Source organism: Heptranchias perlo, chromosome 5 (genome assembly GCF_035084215.1).
Source record: "Heptranchias perlo isolate sHepPer1 chromosome 5, sHepPer1.hap1, whole genome shotgun sequence".
NCBI classification, from domain to species: Eukaryota; Metazoa; Chordata; class Chondrichthyes; order Hexanchiformes; family Hexanchidae; genus Heptranchias; species Heptranchias perlo.
In genome coordinates, this window is record NC_090329.1 from 93,000,497 (window position 1) to 93,017,978 (window position 17,482).

General features: G+C 45.1%; 1 protein-coding gene across 1 annotated transcript in view; it reads left to right on the top strand.

Moving 5' to 3' along the window:
* The window catches only part of LOC137321930 (uncharacterized), a 59,311-nt gene that overhangs the window by 16,044 nt on the left and 25,785 nt on the right, over positions 1-17,482 (top strand). The window contains exons 2-3 of the mRNA XM_067984802.1: positions 16,195-16,321; positions 16,410-16,591. Of these exons, the coding sequence (XP_067840903.1) occupies positions 16,195-16,321; positions 16,410-16,591 (309 nt within the window). The remainder of the gene's footprint in view (positions 1-16,194; positions 16,322-16,409; positions 16,592-17,482) is intronic.

Genomic DNA, 17,482 nt, shown 5'->3' on the forward strand with positions numbered 1-17,482 from the left:
GATCCACAGACCGAGGCTCAGCTTCCAGGACCTCTCTGAGCAGCAGTGCACATGGAGGCACAGAGTCACTCGACATGTAGTCGTGAACATCTGCAGCCTCCTTCATGCCAAGCTGCTCCCAGCTGGCCCGAGCACCATCTTCTTACCCGTCGCTGTCAAAGTCACCACTGCCCTCAACAACTTCTACTCTGCATCCTTCCAGGGTGCCACCGGGGACATCGCCGACGTCTCTCAGCCGTCTGCACAAAAGAGCCCTGCAAATACACCTACACCCACTCTGCAGTGACACAATGGGTGGCATCAGTTGTGGGTCTTCATAGTGATCCTCAGGAATGGGCATTATTGCACAAACCAGACAAGATTCGCAAAGACGTGGCAGTAGTGGTGCCAATATAATATGTAATGTGAGTTGATCAGAAATTAAATATAATTAAAAACCATGACAAACCCTCAAACACCCTTGTGCATCCCCTTCATGCTCATGACACGTTTGCCTTACGCTTCCTACTGCACATATGTGATGCATGCCCTGTGGCTGGTTGAGTGAGGCTGACTGTGAAAGAGATGCATGAGAGGGTGAGTATGAGATAGAGCCACGAGATTGTATGAGGATTGGGTTGAGTGGTAGTGGCGGGATGAGTACTGGCAAGGTGAGTAAGTGGAGGTAAGATGAGGATGAGCTTTGAGTGGGTGTGAGGAGTGATGTGATAGAGTAGTGTTGGCAGTGCAGAAGGAGATGTGGGGTGGGGGCGGTGATGTGGCAGACGGAGTGTAGGGGAATGAGTAAGTGTACTCACTTTGGCTGACCTACTTAGGTCATTGCAGCACCTCCTGCACTGTATGCAGGTGGGCGATATGTTGGTGGTGCAGGTGACCTCTGCCACCTCGAGCTAGGCCTTCTTGGTGGCAGAGGCAGGCCGCTTCCTCCCGCCCGCCGGAGGGAAAGATCTCTGTCCTCCCCCTCCTCCTCACCCCTTCCAATAAGAGCTGGATGAGGCATCATTAAACCTGGGAGCAGCCTTCCCCCTGGGCTGCTCCATGCTGTAATTTTTCCTATTTCTTGCAGCATCAGTCAGTGGAGGACTGCCCCTTTAAATAGGGCTCCTCCAGCTGACAGACCTTACTGTGTATGCGCAGTCCGCCCGCCGCGCAGCTCAGCAGCGGGGAACCCGGAACAAGAGGTAGGTGGATCCAATCAGCCTGCAATTGAGTGCAGAGCAGACTGATTTCACCGGGCGCGTTACCCACGCGCCCAGTCGACCCCCCCCCCCCCGCCGCCATGGTAATATCGGGCCCGATGTCTTTCATTTCTCAAATTTCCATCATCATGTGCTATTTGTCTTGCACTATTATCACTTCTGTCATTTTTCTATCTCCTGTTCTCCACCTAATCACTTTACAGCTCATTTTCTTTTCTTGTGTATGTGTCATTGGCCCCCACCTTCCTTTGCTCTGTTCCTTCTTCTAAGCTGTCCATCTGTAATATCTCCCAGTTTTGACGGAAGCGCTATACCTGAAACGTGAACTTTTATCCTTTTTCTCCGCAGATGCTGCCTCACCCGCTGAGTGCTTCCAGCATTTTCTGGGTTTTTTTTAATGCTATAAGTTGATGTTTGTATGGATTTGGTGTTGTTTAAAGTGGTGCTATCTGATCCTGAGCAATTACATAATCTAAAACTCACCTTTGTTCTTTCTCTAAAAGACAATGCTATTTCTGCATCACTGCTCACCGATTGTGAGGAGGAAGTAGGATTTTTTTCCACCCTTTCTGTAATAGTTTGTCAAAAGGTTACTTTGTATTTCAGGATATTGCCTTTGTAAGAGGAAGCTAGATAAGTACATGAAGGAAAAGGAATAGAATGATATGCCGATCGGGTTAGAAAAAGTAGGGTGGGAGGAGGCTTGTGTGGAGCATAAACAGCGGTGCAGACCATTTGGGCTTAATGGCCTGTTTCTGTGCTGTAAGTTCTATGTAAGGTCACTTTTATGTAAAGAAAGAATTTAGAAAATCTTTATTGTTAGGAGAGGTAGAAGAGCCACATATTTTTGTTATAATCAAGCACTTTTAATATAATGTTTTACTTAAGCATAGTATATTGTGCTATGATTTGTTTTATTGTTGATGCAGTGTGTAAACATTTTAGGGGCCAAGTTCTTTGTGCATTTTACTACATGTTTGTATTTTAATGGATTGGTGTGTTATCCCGGGATATGGAGGAGCCTCAAATGTTCTTCTGGTGGAAGTAGGCGGTCTTTGAGATGGAGAGGATATGGGGTTGGAAACTCAACTCGGGGTCAAATAGGAAGCAAACAGTCTGATTCAACCTGAGACAATGGCTGTGATGGGGATGGAATCGGTGATGAGGGTAGAGTTTGTGGTGGGGGCCAAAGATATTATATTATGGCGTCTTTGATTCCATTCTCTCTCTTCTCACCATTTTGTAAGGTTTTCAGTTTCTTCAAAAATATTGTTCTTGTGCCATCAAGTTTGAAGGAGGTCAGCTTTGGGAACTGGAACACAGTACAATAAAGTGAATAGATCAGTATCAAACAGAACCCCATTCAGGTATAGAACTCTGATGCAAAATAAAGCTCCCTCTCCGTTACCTACACTATCTATCTTAGTCCCAAACTCAAAAGAACACTTGCTGCTGCACTAGTGTGAATTTATTTTCATTTCTGCTGTCTGGGCTTGTTGAAAGAGGTTGTCAATCAATGAGTGTTTTTGTGTTATGGATATGCTAGGAATTGTATTGAGACTGCTAAAACCTATTTTGCATAGGAGTCTTTCAACTGGTATAGCGAGAAGACTTTAATCGAATCAAGTCTGAGCTGAATTTAAATTCAGCTCCCAGAAGTGAAAGGCAGTGTACTAAAGCACCCTGCTACTTGGTACCCTTTATAACTTTCTGTAAGCTTTTCAATATCTTCCAAGTAGTCATGGGTAATTTATCCTACTTTGTTGAGTAATCTTGGATAAGAATAGTGTTTTTTGTGAGGGAAACGAAGTGGTACATTGCATTAAAACAGCGCTCTTTCTCCATGTACCTAGATTTGAATCCAGCCCACATAGTGAGAGAGAAGTTTAAACAGTCTGGCCCAATGCCCCCCCCCCCCCCAATAAGATCCTCGTGGTTGCAAGTTCACTGTATTCACTGTATATCAATAGGCTTGCTTAGAATGGCTGGTATGAGGGAGTACATTTCCTAGGCTGGAGTTAGAGCAAATTATTGGGGCAGATTAGAGAAAGCTTTACTCTGCATCTTGTCATGCCGTGCCTCACTTGATGTCATTTGATGCTGACACTGGGTGCCAAAAATGGAAAAAAAACATTCTATTTTCCAGCACTGACATCGCTCACTATAAGCCCCCTCCCCCCCCCCCCAAAAAAAGTTTTCTTTCCATTCTCTAGAATCTAACACTCAAGGCTGCAAATAAATGTCTTAGTTTCTGACATATCCTTTATTCTAAAAACCTAATGTTCATGTTTCTAAATCTATGTTAAATTTTATTGGCTTTTTTCCCTCTCTTCTGTTCCACTGACTGATAATGTACAGAATATGGCCACGGTTCAACTTATGACTTCAGTGGAATCTTCCATTGAAAACAAGTGGTGCATAATCAGATAATGAAATGTAGTCAGACTTATTAAAACTTTTGAAGAAGCAATATTAATGAAAGCGCCAGTATTTAAATTGAAAATATTTGCTATTAGTAATTTTCATTGAGATTGCAACATCATTTATCAAAATGAAATCCTGTGCAAGTTGCACTCAAAACAAACTATTCGTGTGCCTGAGGTTTGATATTTTGTTACTTTTTTGTTTTTTACAGTTTATAATTTTGCATATTGTGACTTTTTAGAACTATTAAAAATATTCAGTAATTAAGACATTAAAATAGAAAACTTCAAAAGTAAGATGGTTTAAAAACAATTAAAGACTTAGCAATGAAACTAAGGAGGGAGGGGGATTATTTTCAATGCCAATTTAAAGATAGTTACATTACATAAAATATATTTTTAAAAAAGGCTTCCTTGGTTGCTCCGAGTTTATCGAGTGAGTAGCTGAAGCACATCATTGGCTGTCTCCAATTTAAAGCAGCTACCAAGCTGACTAGCTACAAATTCCCATAAAGAAATATATTTTTTAATATTTATGATTCAAAAAAAAGTCCAATCCATCTCAAAGGTATTCTGGAGTTTTGCTGGATTTACTTTTGGCAGGTAGGGAGAAACTGAACAGCTTTTCATTAGGAGATTAAATGGGTCGACTGCATGATGAGGCATCGGTGGGAGATGGGCGTAATAATCTGCAGATAAGTACAGATGAGTGGTCATTTGGCCCATCCAGAAAGACCTTAGTCTTCTTTGCTCCCACCTCTGTTCATAACATCAACTGTTTGTTAAATTATTCCAGGGTCTTTTTTACCTCTACCACCCACCCAGAAGTCTCTTTAAAATAGAATCAGTCTTAAATTTTCTTTTTACTAGTTTGAACTTGTGCTGCCGTGTCCTGCTGTTTTGGTTTATTTTGAAGTAGCCTTCCGACGTAAGTTAGCTCTGCCATCTCAAGTCTGAAAAATGGAAAGGAATATTGAGCAGGGTGTGTATCGGGCGACCAATATGATACTGCCTGCCTTGCTTCCCTGCCGAAGTTGAATTTCACCTCCTTTTGTCTTTTCAGACTTGAGATGGCAGAGCTAACTTTATAATTGTTTATAATATTCTGAAATCTTTTACAGTTCTCCTCACTGCTAAATCCCCTACTTACTGTATCATCAGCATATTTTGATAGCATGCTCTCATGTCCAAATGGACCTGCATTGATTGCAGGGGCACACCACTTCCAACCCCTCTCCAAGCTGAGCAACACCTATTGGGGGCAAATTTTACCACTCTTTTCCATGTATTTCCAGTGCCTAATCTTTAGCCATAAAATCGCTCCCCCTCAAGTTTCCCTTGCGCATTTTGGCTCTTTCCACAATCCACTTACCAAGTCTGAAGTGCCCTCACTAACATATATTAGAATGAGGGCCAGTGACACTGCAGCTCTGAGTTTCTTACTTTTACCCATGTACTGCACTCAGGGTAACTTTGACCGATTAGCTGAGACAGATAGAAGTGAGGAGTTTCTAAGCCTGAAGAGTGTAGAGAGTTTTACTAAGATTTTGCAGCAATATTTTTTCTGCCATTGTGCTACATTGGCCTGTGCTTCTTACAGGGTCAGAGCACTGGCAGTTTTCCCGCCACAGCACCCCCCCCCCCCCAACCCACCCACAGTCAGGGCTTCTCAGGAGCAGAAATGGCATTCCCTATGGGCATACCCATATTATCGAGGAGGAGAAGCAGCCAAGGAGAGGCGGGCAGCATTTAAAGGGGATGCAGCCTACCAAATATTACCCAACCCCACCCCCCTATAGAATATCCAGGCAGCACAGATCTTATGGGGACCTTACTGAGGAGATGTGGATAAGATGAGTGTATATCACCATTGAGGCAATAAGATAGCTGTTACTGCTGCATAACGACCAGCCCACACTGCTCTCTCTGGATGTGAAGATGACCATTGCACTCAACTTTAATGGCATGGGCTCATTTCAGACCTTCACGGTAAACCTGTGTAATATCAGCCAGGCAGCAGCACAGGCATGTATTCGTCAGGTGACTGACACACTTTGCAGGAGAGCTAGAGAATTCATCACCCATGGCATCAGGAGCAAGGCAACAGTGAGAGAGGGCCATCCAGTTTTGAGTTTGCTGGATTTCCCAAGGCAGAGGGTGTAATCGATGACACCCATGTCACTTTGTAAGGTCCCACAGAAAACCCTGTCAACTACCTGAACAGGAAGGGCTTCCACTCCCTCAATGTACAGATTGTGTGTGACCACATGCAGAAAATACTACACGTCAACACCAGATATGCTGGAAGTTGTCACGATGAATTCATCCTTCAAAATTCAGCAGTCCCTGTGAATTCTTCAAGGAAGAAAATCACATCATTGGATGTTTTCTGGATGACAAAAACCTCCCCCGAGCTCCCATGGACAATGACTCCACTAGGAGTGGCCCGAACAGCATCAGACAAGCACCAGAACGAAATACGAGCCTCCAAGATTGGTCATCGAGAGGATCATTGGGGTCTTAAAGAGGCACTTGCGCTTCTTGGACAATTCTGGAGGACCTCCGCTGTATGTTACAGATTGTGTGTCGCACATAGTTATAGTCTGCAGCCTTCACTACATGATACAAAAAAGAGTGGACTTTGACATTGCTGGTGAGGAGGCCCAGGCTTCATTGGAGCCTGAACTACATGGGGGAGAGCATCACGTTGACCTGCACTCAAACGTCTACTCCTGCCGTGGCTCAGTGGTAGCACTCTCGTCTCTGAGGCAGAAGATTGTGGATTCAAGCCCCACTCCAGAGACTTGAGCACAAAACCTAGGCTGACACTCCAGGGCAGTATTGAGGGAGTGCAGCAGTCCATCGGAGATGCCGTCCTTCAGATGAGACGTTAAACTGAGGCCCCGTCTGCCCTGTCAGGTTGATGTAAAAGATCCTATGACACTATTTCAAAGAACAGCAGGGGAGTTCTCCCCTGCGTCCTGGCCAACATTTATCCCTCAACCAACATCACCAAAACATATTATCTGGTCATTTATTTCATTGCTGTTTCTGGGACCTTGCTGTACGCAAATTGGCTGCCTCGTTTCCTAGATTACAACAGTGACCACACTTCAAAAAGTACTTCATTGACTGTAAAGTGCTTTGGGATGTCCTAAGTGCGATGCAGAGAAACTCGTGGATAGCACGTTTAGCGAGTTGGTCACACCGCAGGTAAAGGGTATACAGGCAGGAAGTGAATGGGTGACCACCAGGAAGAGTAAGAGGTGCAGGCAGGTAGTGCAGGGGTCCCCTGTGGCCATCCCCCTCTCAAACAGATATGCCACTTTGGATGCTGTTGGGGGGGATGACTTATCAGGGGAAGGCAGCAGCAGCCAACTTCCTGGCACCACGGGTAGCTCTGCTGCACAGGCTGGGAGGAAAAAGAGTGAAAGAGCTATAGTGATAGGGGACTCAATTTTAAGGGGAATAGACAGGCGTTTCTGCGGCTGCAACCGAGACTCCAGGATGGTGTGTTGCCTCCCTGGTGCAAGGATCAAGGACGTCTCGGAGCGGCTACAGAACATTTTGGAGGGGGAGGGCGAACAGCCAGCTGTCGTGGTGCACATAGGCACCAACGATATAGGTAAAAAAGGGGATGAGGTCCTAAAAGCAGAATATAGGGAGTTAGGAGGTAAATTAAAAAATAGGACCTCAAAGGTAGTAATCTCAGGATTGCTGCCAGTGCCACGTGCTAGTCAGAGTAGAAATAGGAGGATATTTAAAATGAATACGTGGCTAGAGGAATGGTGCAAGGGGGAGGGATTCAAATTCCTGGGACACTGGAAACGGTTCTGGGGGAGGTGGGACCAGTACAAACCGGACGGTCTGCACCTGGGCAGGGCTGGGACCGCTGTCCTAGGAGGAGTGTTTGCTAGTGCTGTTGGGGAGGGTTTAAACTAAAGTGGCAGGGGGTTGGGAACCTGAGCAGGGAGAGAGAGGAAAGCGTAACAGGAAGGGACAGAAGGTATGGAGTAATAGGTAAAGTGTTAAAAAAGGAAAAAGCAGGAACTAAGCGTCACAAAACAGATTTGAAAGTTCTTTATCTGAATGCACGTAGCATTCGTAACAAAATGGACGAGTTAACGGCACAAATAACTACGTATGGGTATGATCTTGTGGCCATTACAGAAACATGGCTGCAGGGTGACAACGACTGGGAATTAAATATGCCAGGGTATTTAACAATCAGGAAGGACAGGCAGGAAGGAAGGGGAGGTGGGGTGGCTATGTTAATAAAGGAAGGAATCACTGTAATACAGATAAATGATATTGGGACAAAGCATCAAGATAATGAAACAGTTTGGGTGGAGATAAGGAATAATAAGGGGAAAAAAACATTAGTGGGGAAAAAAACATTAGTGGGCGTAGTATATAGGCCTCCTAATAGTTGCAACTCTGCTGGAAGAAGTATTAATCAGGAAATAGTCGGGGCATGTAATAAGGGAACAGCCATAATTATGGGGGATTTTAATTATCATATTAACTGGACAAATCAAATTGGGCAGAGCAGCCTTGAGGACGAGTTCATTGAGTGCATCAGGGATGGATTTCTTGAGCAGTATGTAACTGATCCTACAAGGGGGCAGGCAACCTTGGACCTGGTCCTGTGTAATGAGTCAGGATTAATTAATAATGTCCTAGTTAAGGATCCCCTTGGAACGAGCGACCACAACATGGTTGAATTCCATATCCAATTAGAGGGTGAGAAGGTTGATTCTCAAACAAGCGTACTGAGCTTGAATAAAGGAGACTATGATGGTATGAGAGCGGAATTGATTAAAGTGGACTGGGAAAATAGATTAAAGGGTAAGACGGTACATGAGCAGTGGTGTTCATTTAAGGAGTTATTTTACAACTTTCAAAATAAATATATTCCACTGAGGAAAAAAGGGTGTAAAAGAAATGACAGCCATCCGTGGCTAAGTAAAGAAATCAAGGACAGTATCCGACTAAAAACAAGGACATATAAGGTAGCCAAACTTAGTGGGAGGATAGAAGATTGGGAATTCTTCAAAAGACAGCAAAAAGTAACTAAAGGATTGATTAAGAAAGGGAAGTTAGATTATGAAAAGAAATTAGCAAAAAATATAAAAACAGATAGCAAGAGTTTCTATAGTTATATAAAAAGAAAAAGGGTGGCAAAGGCAAACGTAGGTCCCTTAGAGGATGAGACCGGGAAATTAATGGTGGGAAACATGGAGATGGCAAAAATGCTGAACAAATATTTTGTTTCAGTCTTTACAGTAGAGGACACTAAGAATATCCCAACACTGGACAAACAGGGGGCTCTAGGGAGGGAGGAGCTAAATACGATTAAAATCACTCAGGAGATGGTACTCAGTAAAATAATGGGACTCAAAGCGGATAAATCCCCTGGACCTGATGGCTTCCATCCTAGGGTCTTGAGGGAAGTGGCAGTAGGGATTGTGGATGCTTTGGTGATAGTTTTCCAAAATTCTCTGGACTCAGGAGAGGTCCCAGCAGATTGGAAAACTGCTAATGTAACACCGTTATTTAAAAAGGGTAGTAGGCAGAAGGCTGGAAATTATAGGCCAGTTAGCTTAACATCTGTGGTGGGTAAAATTTTGGAGTCTATTATTAAGGAGACAGTAACGGAACATTTAGATAAGCATAATTTAATAGGACAAAGTCAGCATGGCTTTATGAAGGGGAAGTCATGTCTGACAAATTTGCTTGAGTTCTTTGAGGATATAACGTACAGGATGGATAAAGGGGAACCAGTGGACATAGTGTATTTAGACTTCCAGAAGGCATTCGACAAGGTGCCACATAAAAGATTATTACTTAAGATAAAAAATCACGGGATTGGGGGTAATATTGTGGCATGGGTGGAGGATTGGTTATCGAACAGGAAGCAGAGAGTTGGGATAAATGGTTCATTTTCGGACTGGCAACCAGTAACCAGTGGTGTTCCACAGGGGTCGGTGCTGGGTCCCCAACTCTTTACAATCTATATTAACGATTTGGAGGAGGGGACCGAGTGCAACACATCAAAATTTGCAGATGATACAAAGATGGGAGGGAAAGTAGAGAGTGAGGAGGACATAAAAAACCTGCAAGGGGATATAGACAGGCTGGGTGAGTGGGCGGAGATTTGGCAGATGCAATATAATATTGGAAAATGTGAGGTATGCACTTTGGCACGAAAAATCAGAGAGCAAGTTATTTTCTTAATGGCGAGAGACTGGAAAGTACTGCAGTACAAAGGGATCTGGGGGTCCTAGTGCAAGAAAATCAAAAAGTTGTTATGCAGGTGCAGCAGGTGATCAAGAAAGCCAACGGAATGTTGGCTTTTATTGCTAGGGGGATAGAATATAAAAACAGGGAGGTATTGCTGCAGTTATATAAGGTATTGGTGAGACCTCACCTGGAATACTGCATACAGTTTTGGAGTCCATACTTAAGAAAAGACATACTTGCTCTTGAGGCAGTACAAAGAAGGTTCACTCGGTTAATCCCGGGGATGAGGGGGCGGACATATGAGGAGAGGTTGAGTATATTGGGACTCTACTCATTGGAGTTCAGAAGAATGAGAGGCGATCTTATTGAAACATATAAGATTGTGAAGGGGCTTGATCGGGTGGATGCAGTAAGGATGTTCCCAAAGGTGGGTGAAACTAGAACTAGGGGGCATAATCTTAGAATAAGGGGCTGCTCTTTCAAAACTGAGATGAGGAGAAACTTCTTCACTCAGAGGGTGGTAGGTCTGTGGAATTTGCTGCCCCAGGAAGCTGTGGAAGCTACATCATTAGATAAATTTAAGACAGAAATAGACAGTTTTCTAGAAGTAAAGGGAATTCGGGGTTATGGGGAGCGGGCAGGAAATTGGACATGAAGCTGAGTTCGGATCGGTCAATGCCCTGTGGGTGGCGGAGAGGGCCCAGGGGCTGTGTGGCCGGGTCCTGCTCCTACTTCTTGTGTTCTTTAGATTTGTGGTTGGGATCAGATCAGCCATGATTTTATTGAATGGCGGAGCAGGCTCGAGGGGCCGATTGGCCTACTCCTGCTCCAATTTCTTATGTTCTTATGTTCTTATGCATGAAAGGCACCATATTTTTTTTTATTCGTTCATGGGATGTGGGCATCGCTGGCAAGGCCAGCATTTATTGCCCATCCCTAATTGCCCTTGAGGAGGTGGTGGTGAGCCACCGCCTTGAACCGCTGTAGTCCGTGTGGTGACGGTTCTCCCACAGTGCTGTTAGGAAGGGAGTTCCAGGATTTTGACCCAGCGACGATGAAGGAACGGCAATATATTTCCAAGTCGGGATGGTGCGTGACTTGGAGGGGAACGTGCAAGTGGTGTTGTTCCCATAAGTCTGCTGCTCTTGTCCTTCTAGGTGGTAGAGGTCGCGGGTTTAGGAGGTGCTGTCGAAGAAGCCTTGGTGAGTTGCTGCAGTGCATCCTGTGGATGGTACACACTGCAGCCACTGTGCGCCGGTAGTGAAGGGAGTGAATGTTTAGGGTGGTGGATGGGGTGCCAATCAAGCAGGCTGCTTTGTCCTGGATGGTGTCGAGCTTCTTGAGTGTTGTTGGAGCTGCACTCATCCAGGCAAGTGGAGAGTATTCCATCACACTCCTGACTTGTGCCTTGTAGTTGATGGAAAGGCTTTGTGGAGTAAGGAGGTGAGTCACGAGCTACAGAATACTCAGCCTCTGACCTGCTCTTGTAGCCACAGTATTTATGTGCCTGGTCCAGTTAAGTTTCTGGTCAATGGTGACCCCCAGGATAGGATGTTGATGGTGGGGGATTCGCCGATGGTAATGCCGTTGAATGTCAAGGGGAGGTGGTTAGACTCTCTCTTGTTGGAGATGGTCATTGCCTGGCACTTGTCTGGTGCAAATGTTACTTGCCACTTATGAGCCCAAGCCTGGATGTTGTCCGGTTTTGCTGTATGCGGGCACGGACTGCTTCATTATCTGAGGGATTGCGAATGGAACTGAACACTGTGCAATCATCAGTGAACATCTCCATTTCTGACCTTATGATGGAGGGAAGGTCATTGATGAAGCAGCTGAAGATGGTTCGGCCTAGGACACTGCCCTGAGGAACTCCTGCAGCAATGCCCTGGGGCTGAGAAGATTGACCTCCAACAACCACTACCATCTTCCTTTTGTGCTAGGTATGAGTCCAGCCACTGGAGAGTTTTCTCCCTGATTCCCATTGTCTTCGATTTTACTAGGGCTCCTTGGTACCACACTCGGTCAAATGCTGCCTTGATGTCAAGGGCAGTCACTCTCACCTCACCTCCGGAATTCAGCTCTTTTGTCCATGTTTGGACTAAGGCTGTAATGAGGTCTGGAGCCGAGTGGTCCTGGTGGAACCCAAACTGAGCATCTGTGAGCAGGTTATTGGTGAGTAAGTTCCGCTTCATAGCACTGTTGACGACACCATCCATCACTTTGCTGATGATTGAGAGTAGACTGATGGGGCGGTAATTGGCCGGATTGGATTTGTCCTGCTTTTTGTGGACAGGACATACCTGGGCAATTTTCCACATTGCTGGGTAGATGCCAGTGTTGTAGCTGTACTGGAACAGCTTGGCTAGAGGCGCTGCTAGTTCTGGAGCACAAGTCTTCAGCACTACAGCTGGGATGTTGTCTGGGCCCATAGCCTTAGCTGTAACCAGTGCACTCAGCCGTTTCTTGATATCACGTGGAGTGAATCGAATTGGCTGAAGACTGGCTTCTGTGATGGTGGGGATATCGGGAGGAGGTCGAGATGGATCATCCACTCGGCACTTCTGGCTGAAGATGGTTGCAAACGCTTCAGCCTTGTCTTTTGCACTCACGTGCTGGACTCCGCCATCATTGAGGATGGGGATGTTTTCAGAGCCTCCTCCTCCCATTAGTTGTTTAATTGTCCACCACCATTCACGACTGGATGTGGCAGGACTGCAGAGCTTTGATCTGATCCTTTGGTTGTGGAATCGCTTAGCTCTGTCTATAGCATGTTGCTTCTGCTATTTAGCATGCATATAGTCCTGAGTTGTGGCTTCACCAGGTTGGCACCTCATTTTTAGGTACGCCTGGTGCTGCTCCTGGCATACTCTTCTACACTTCTCATTGAACCAGGGTTGATCCTCTGGCTTGTTGGTAATGGTGGAGTGAGGACTATGCCGGGCCATGAGGTTACAGATTGTGCTGGAGTACAATTCTGCTGCTGCTGATGGCCCACAGCACCTCATGGATGCCCAGTTTTGAGTTGCTAGATCAGTTCTGAATCTATCCCAGTTAGCACGGTGGTAGTGCCACACAACACATTGGATGGTGTCCTCAGTGCGAAGACGGGACTTTGTTTCCACGAGGACTATGCAGTGGTCACTCCTACCAATACTGTCATGGACAGATGCATTTGCGACAGGTAGATTGGTGAGGACGAGGTCAAGTAAATTTTTCCCTCGTGTTGGTTCGCTCACCACCTGCCACAGGCCCAGTCTGGCAGCTATATCCTTCAGGACTTGGCCAGTTCGGTCAGTAGCGGTGCTGCCGAGCCACTCTTGGTGATGAACATTGAAGTCCCCCACCCAGAGTACATTCTGTGCCCTTGCTACCCTCAATGCTTCCTCCAAGTGATGTTCAACATGGAGGAGGACTGATTCATCAGCTGAGGGAGGGCGGTAAGTGGTAATCAGCAGGAGGTTTCCTTGCCCATGTTTGACCTGATGCCATGAGATTTCATGGGGTCCAGAGTCAATGTTGAGGACTCCCAGGGCCACTCCCTCCTGACTGTATATCACTGTACCACCACCTCTGATCGGTCTGTCCTGCCAGTGGGACAGGACATACCCAGGGATGGTGATGGAAGAGTCTGGGATGTTGGCTGAAAGGTATGATTCTGTGAGTATGGCTATGTCAGGCTGTTGCTTGACTAGTCTGTGGGACAGCTCTCCCAATTTTGGCACAAGTCCCCAGATGTTAGTGAGGAGGACTTTGCAGGGTCGACTGGGCTTGGTTTGCCTTTTGTCGTGTCCGGTGCCTAGTGGTCCGATGCTGGGTGGTCCGTCCAGTTATATTCTTATGACTTTTTGTAGCAAGATTTTATAACTGAGTGGCTTGCTGGGCCATTTCAGAGGGCAGTTAAGAATCAACCACATTGCTGTGGGTCTGGAGTCACATATAGGCCAGACCGGGTAAGGACGGCAGGTTTCCTTCCCTAAAGGACATTAATGCCAGTCTTTCTTTCCTCAGTGATTGCTGCGAGATATCAGAGCACATCCCATCACTAAAGACTCCTCTTCTGTACAACAGTGTATCTTTGACACCAGAGCCTTAACTCCTCACCCACTTTCAAACAAAGGGACTATCCCATAATGCACAACCCATCCTACAACATGACAACACATCAGCCCTCTTGACCCCTATGTGAGCGTGTCGATAATCATCATCTGAGTGAATGAGTCAGCACCAAATAAATGCACCATTTCCTGTACGATTCACATTGTCCAGTTAAGAGTCTATGGAGGAAGATTTTAAAGAGCCCTAATAGAGATTTTCAAAATTGTAATGGGATTAATTCAGACAAATTGTTCAAATGGACAAATAGGGCGCTAAATTGGGCCGTGTAGCGCCCATTACTTCGGCGCTACACGGCCTTTCTGACATCCAAGATGGCGTCTTGGATGCACACGCATGTTTCCTGCCTGACGTGTGCCAGACGCCATCTTGGTGTAGGAGTTAGCGCAGGTGCAGATAACGAATGCTGGAATCATGTAAAGTAGGGAGAAAAAGGCTTTAATCAGTGTGCAACGCTGATTTAAAGTGATAGACACCATTTTGGGACTTGGGACTCAACGCTCAACTCAACACGCGGTCTTAACCCCGACCATCTGAACATGTCTTAGAGTGCCTGGAGGACCCCCCCCCCCAAGCACTATTTAAAGGGATCATGCAGGATTTACAGGTTAGTGGCTGGATTAATGCTTCTGGCTGCCGAGACATTTGTAACTGTTTTTGGAGGTCTCCTAGACTTGAATACTAGGACGCGGGGACATAGCCTAACATTTAGAGCCAGGACGTGCAGGAGTGAAGTTAGGAAATGCTTCTACACGCAAAGGGTCGGAGATGTTTGGAACTCTCTTCTACAGACGGCAGTTGATGCTAGCTCACTTGTGAATGTTAAATCTGAGATTGATAGATTCCTGTGAACCAAGGGTAATAAGGGATATGGGACTAAGGCGGGTATATGGAGTTAGATCACAGGTCCACCATGATCACATTGAATGGCGGAACAGGCTCGAAGTGCTAAATGCCACTGCCGCTTGCTGCCTCTTGATATGCGCCACCATCTTCTGCAAGAAAGTGGGATGTGCCTGTCGTGGTTGAATAGCTGCCATTGTGTGTGGCCTGTGAGTTGTGGGTGGGTGGCTCGAAATAGTGGTAATGTGTAAGGGTGAGAAGAAGCATCTGATTGGAAGAGTTGAGTACTGATGGAAAGAGTTTATTGGTATGCGGGGGATGGGGGGGTGTCGTGCATGGTGCAGTTGGTAGGAGACGCCACTTGACAGTTGACCTCACTCACCTTGACCACTCATGTCAAAGCATTGAACTTCTTCCTGCACTGCATCCATGTTCATGATGCTGTGTGCCTGGCATTGACTTCGCCACCCGCTGCCTCCCACTGTCTTTTGAGTATATGTCTGGAGGGCCTCTTGGACCCCCACCACCCCCCCAGCGGATATAGGATGTCTCTCCTTCTGTCCACCTCTTGCACCCAAGGTCTCTAGTGCATCAGCAGAGAACCTTGGTGCATGCACTGTCGCAGGCCTGGTACCAGATCGGCCGATTGGTGAGGTCTGTGCAGATTGGAGGATGTGGGATTTAGTAGTGCGTAACCTTTATTCAATAACTCATCAGTGTGTAAACATAGGGATGGGACCTGCATCTATGTTTTACGTGTGCGATGTCTGATCTCCGTTCAGACTCCGTGCAGACAGTAGACTGTTATTTTCAGCAAATAAATAGGTACCATCCTCCCTTTGAGATTGTGCTCCCTCTGGTGGTGGAAAGTGCGAATTGCATTGATTCCACGTGCAAGGCCTGGAAAGGAAGGCTGATTGCAGGTAAGTCCTCAGGTGGGTCGAAACTTGCGTCCTGCCTGCGCAATGGCCATTGGGTGCGGGGTAATAGCGCATCACGCTACCTGCGTCCAAAAACGGCCCCTATTGAATTTTGCACCCATAGTTTGGCGTCTAGGGAACCCAATTTAAAACTAATTTGGGAATTCAGACAGCTGTTTCACACAAAACCTATTCAGGAATGTAATAACCAATTAGGGAAAACTGTAAAATAGTAAAAATAGGTTCAAGATACAACTGTTATGTTTCTTGAAAGTGGGTTTCTGGAGGAAGAGGATTAAGGGATATACTGGAAGAATGAATTTGAGATTAACAAAAAAGGACTGTCTTCTTGAACCAAATGGCCTTTTATTGGTCCTAAATTTTCTTGTTTCTAATCAAAACTGGTAACTTAAAAAAAAAATTACCTGACTTTTAAAATTTATTTTTAAACAGAACTTAATGAACTCTCACGTCCAATGAACCTCTCTGTAAAGTTTGATAACTTTCAGACTGTCTTGAAGTGGGATGTGGCGAATGCTTCTAGAACATTGAGGTTTAGTGTCGATTCCAGGGATTACAAGTAAGTTTTTATTTTGTTTTAATTTAAATATTAATTTAAAGAAAAACGTTGTGTACCACAAGCTAACAAAAACTTTTCTGTATTACAGTTCTGGACAATGGAAGCCTTTTTTGCCTTGTTTAAATATTTCGACGCATCATTGTGATCTCAGTGAGGCATTTGAACCTACTTTAGATCCTGTGAACAGCTATTATGCTAGAGTTAAAGTGGTTACAATGTCACAAGAGTCAGAGTTTGCTAGCACTGACCGGTTCTCTTTTAGTGACAATGGTAAGTTGGAATTTAAAGGAAAACTTAATTTATTTTTATGTGTCTTAGTCTTAATTTGCAATTGTTGCGAAATATGTCTTTTTTTACGAGGTAATGCCATCTATGTAGGTCTTTGAGCAAAAAGTCTATTGGGTTTGTTTAAGCTCCAGATCATCACAGTACTAAAATTTAACTCAAAACAAATACTATTTTGAATTCTCAATGCTTATAATCAGTCTTAGTCTTAAGGTGGTATTTCCTTAAGCTTTCAGTAAAAAGTGGTCTAGTAATAAATTTGCTGATTATAAAATAGGAGTTGTGGCATGACATTTATCTTCAGTATGTCTTTTCTCAACTGACTGCTTCCAACATAAGGTTCAATTGGGAACTGAAAATAAATTGCATATACTGTCAACATTTTTTCCCCATCATTATTACCAAAGAAGAGGGAACTATCTTTATCGACCTGAGCATTTCAACATGCTTTTTATTTAAATACAATAAAAGCACACTGTTGCTAGCAGAGAGCTGCCGCCTAAAAGGCTAAACTTAATTATTTTCTCCCAATTTCCTTCCCTCCTCCTATGCTTCATGAACATCAGTGGCCATTCCCCATGTGCAAGTTTAGGTGGTTAGTGTCAGCTAATTCCGATGAAATACATCGGAACCGGGCTTTTCTTGTTCTCGCCCAACATGAAGGCACTTCCTAATAAATTTGCTGAATAACGAGTGACAAGGAGCAGGTGTTCTGGCTGACATTTTTTTTTCCCTCCAATCCCTAATTCAGAGCCTCCGGTGCCAATCACAATACCCCTGGCTGAGATCTGGTAACGCAGCATAGGCCTGGCATGACGGCTGGGTCTTTGTATCGCTCAATACCATACTGGTGGATAGATTTTTCTACAGAACTAT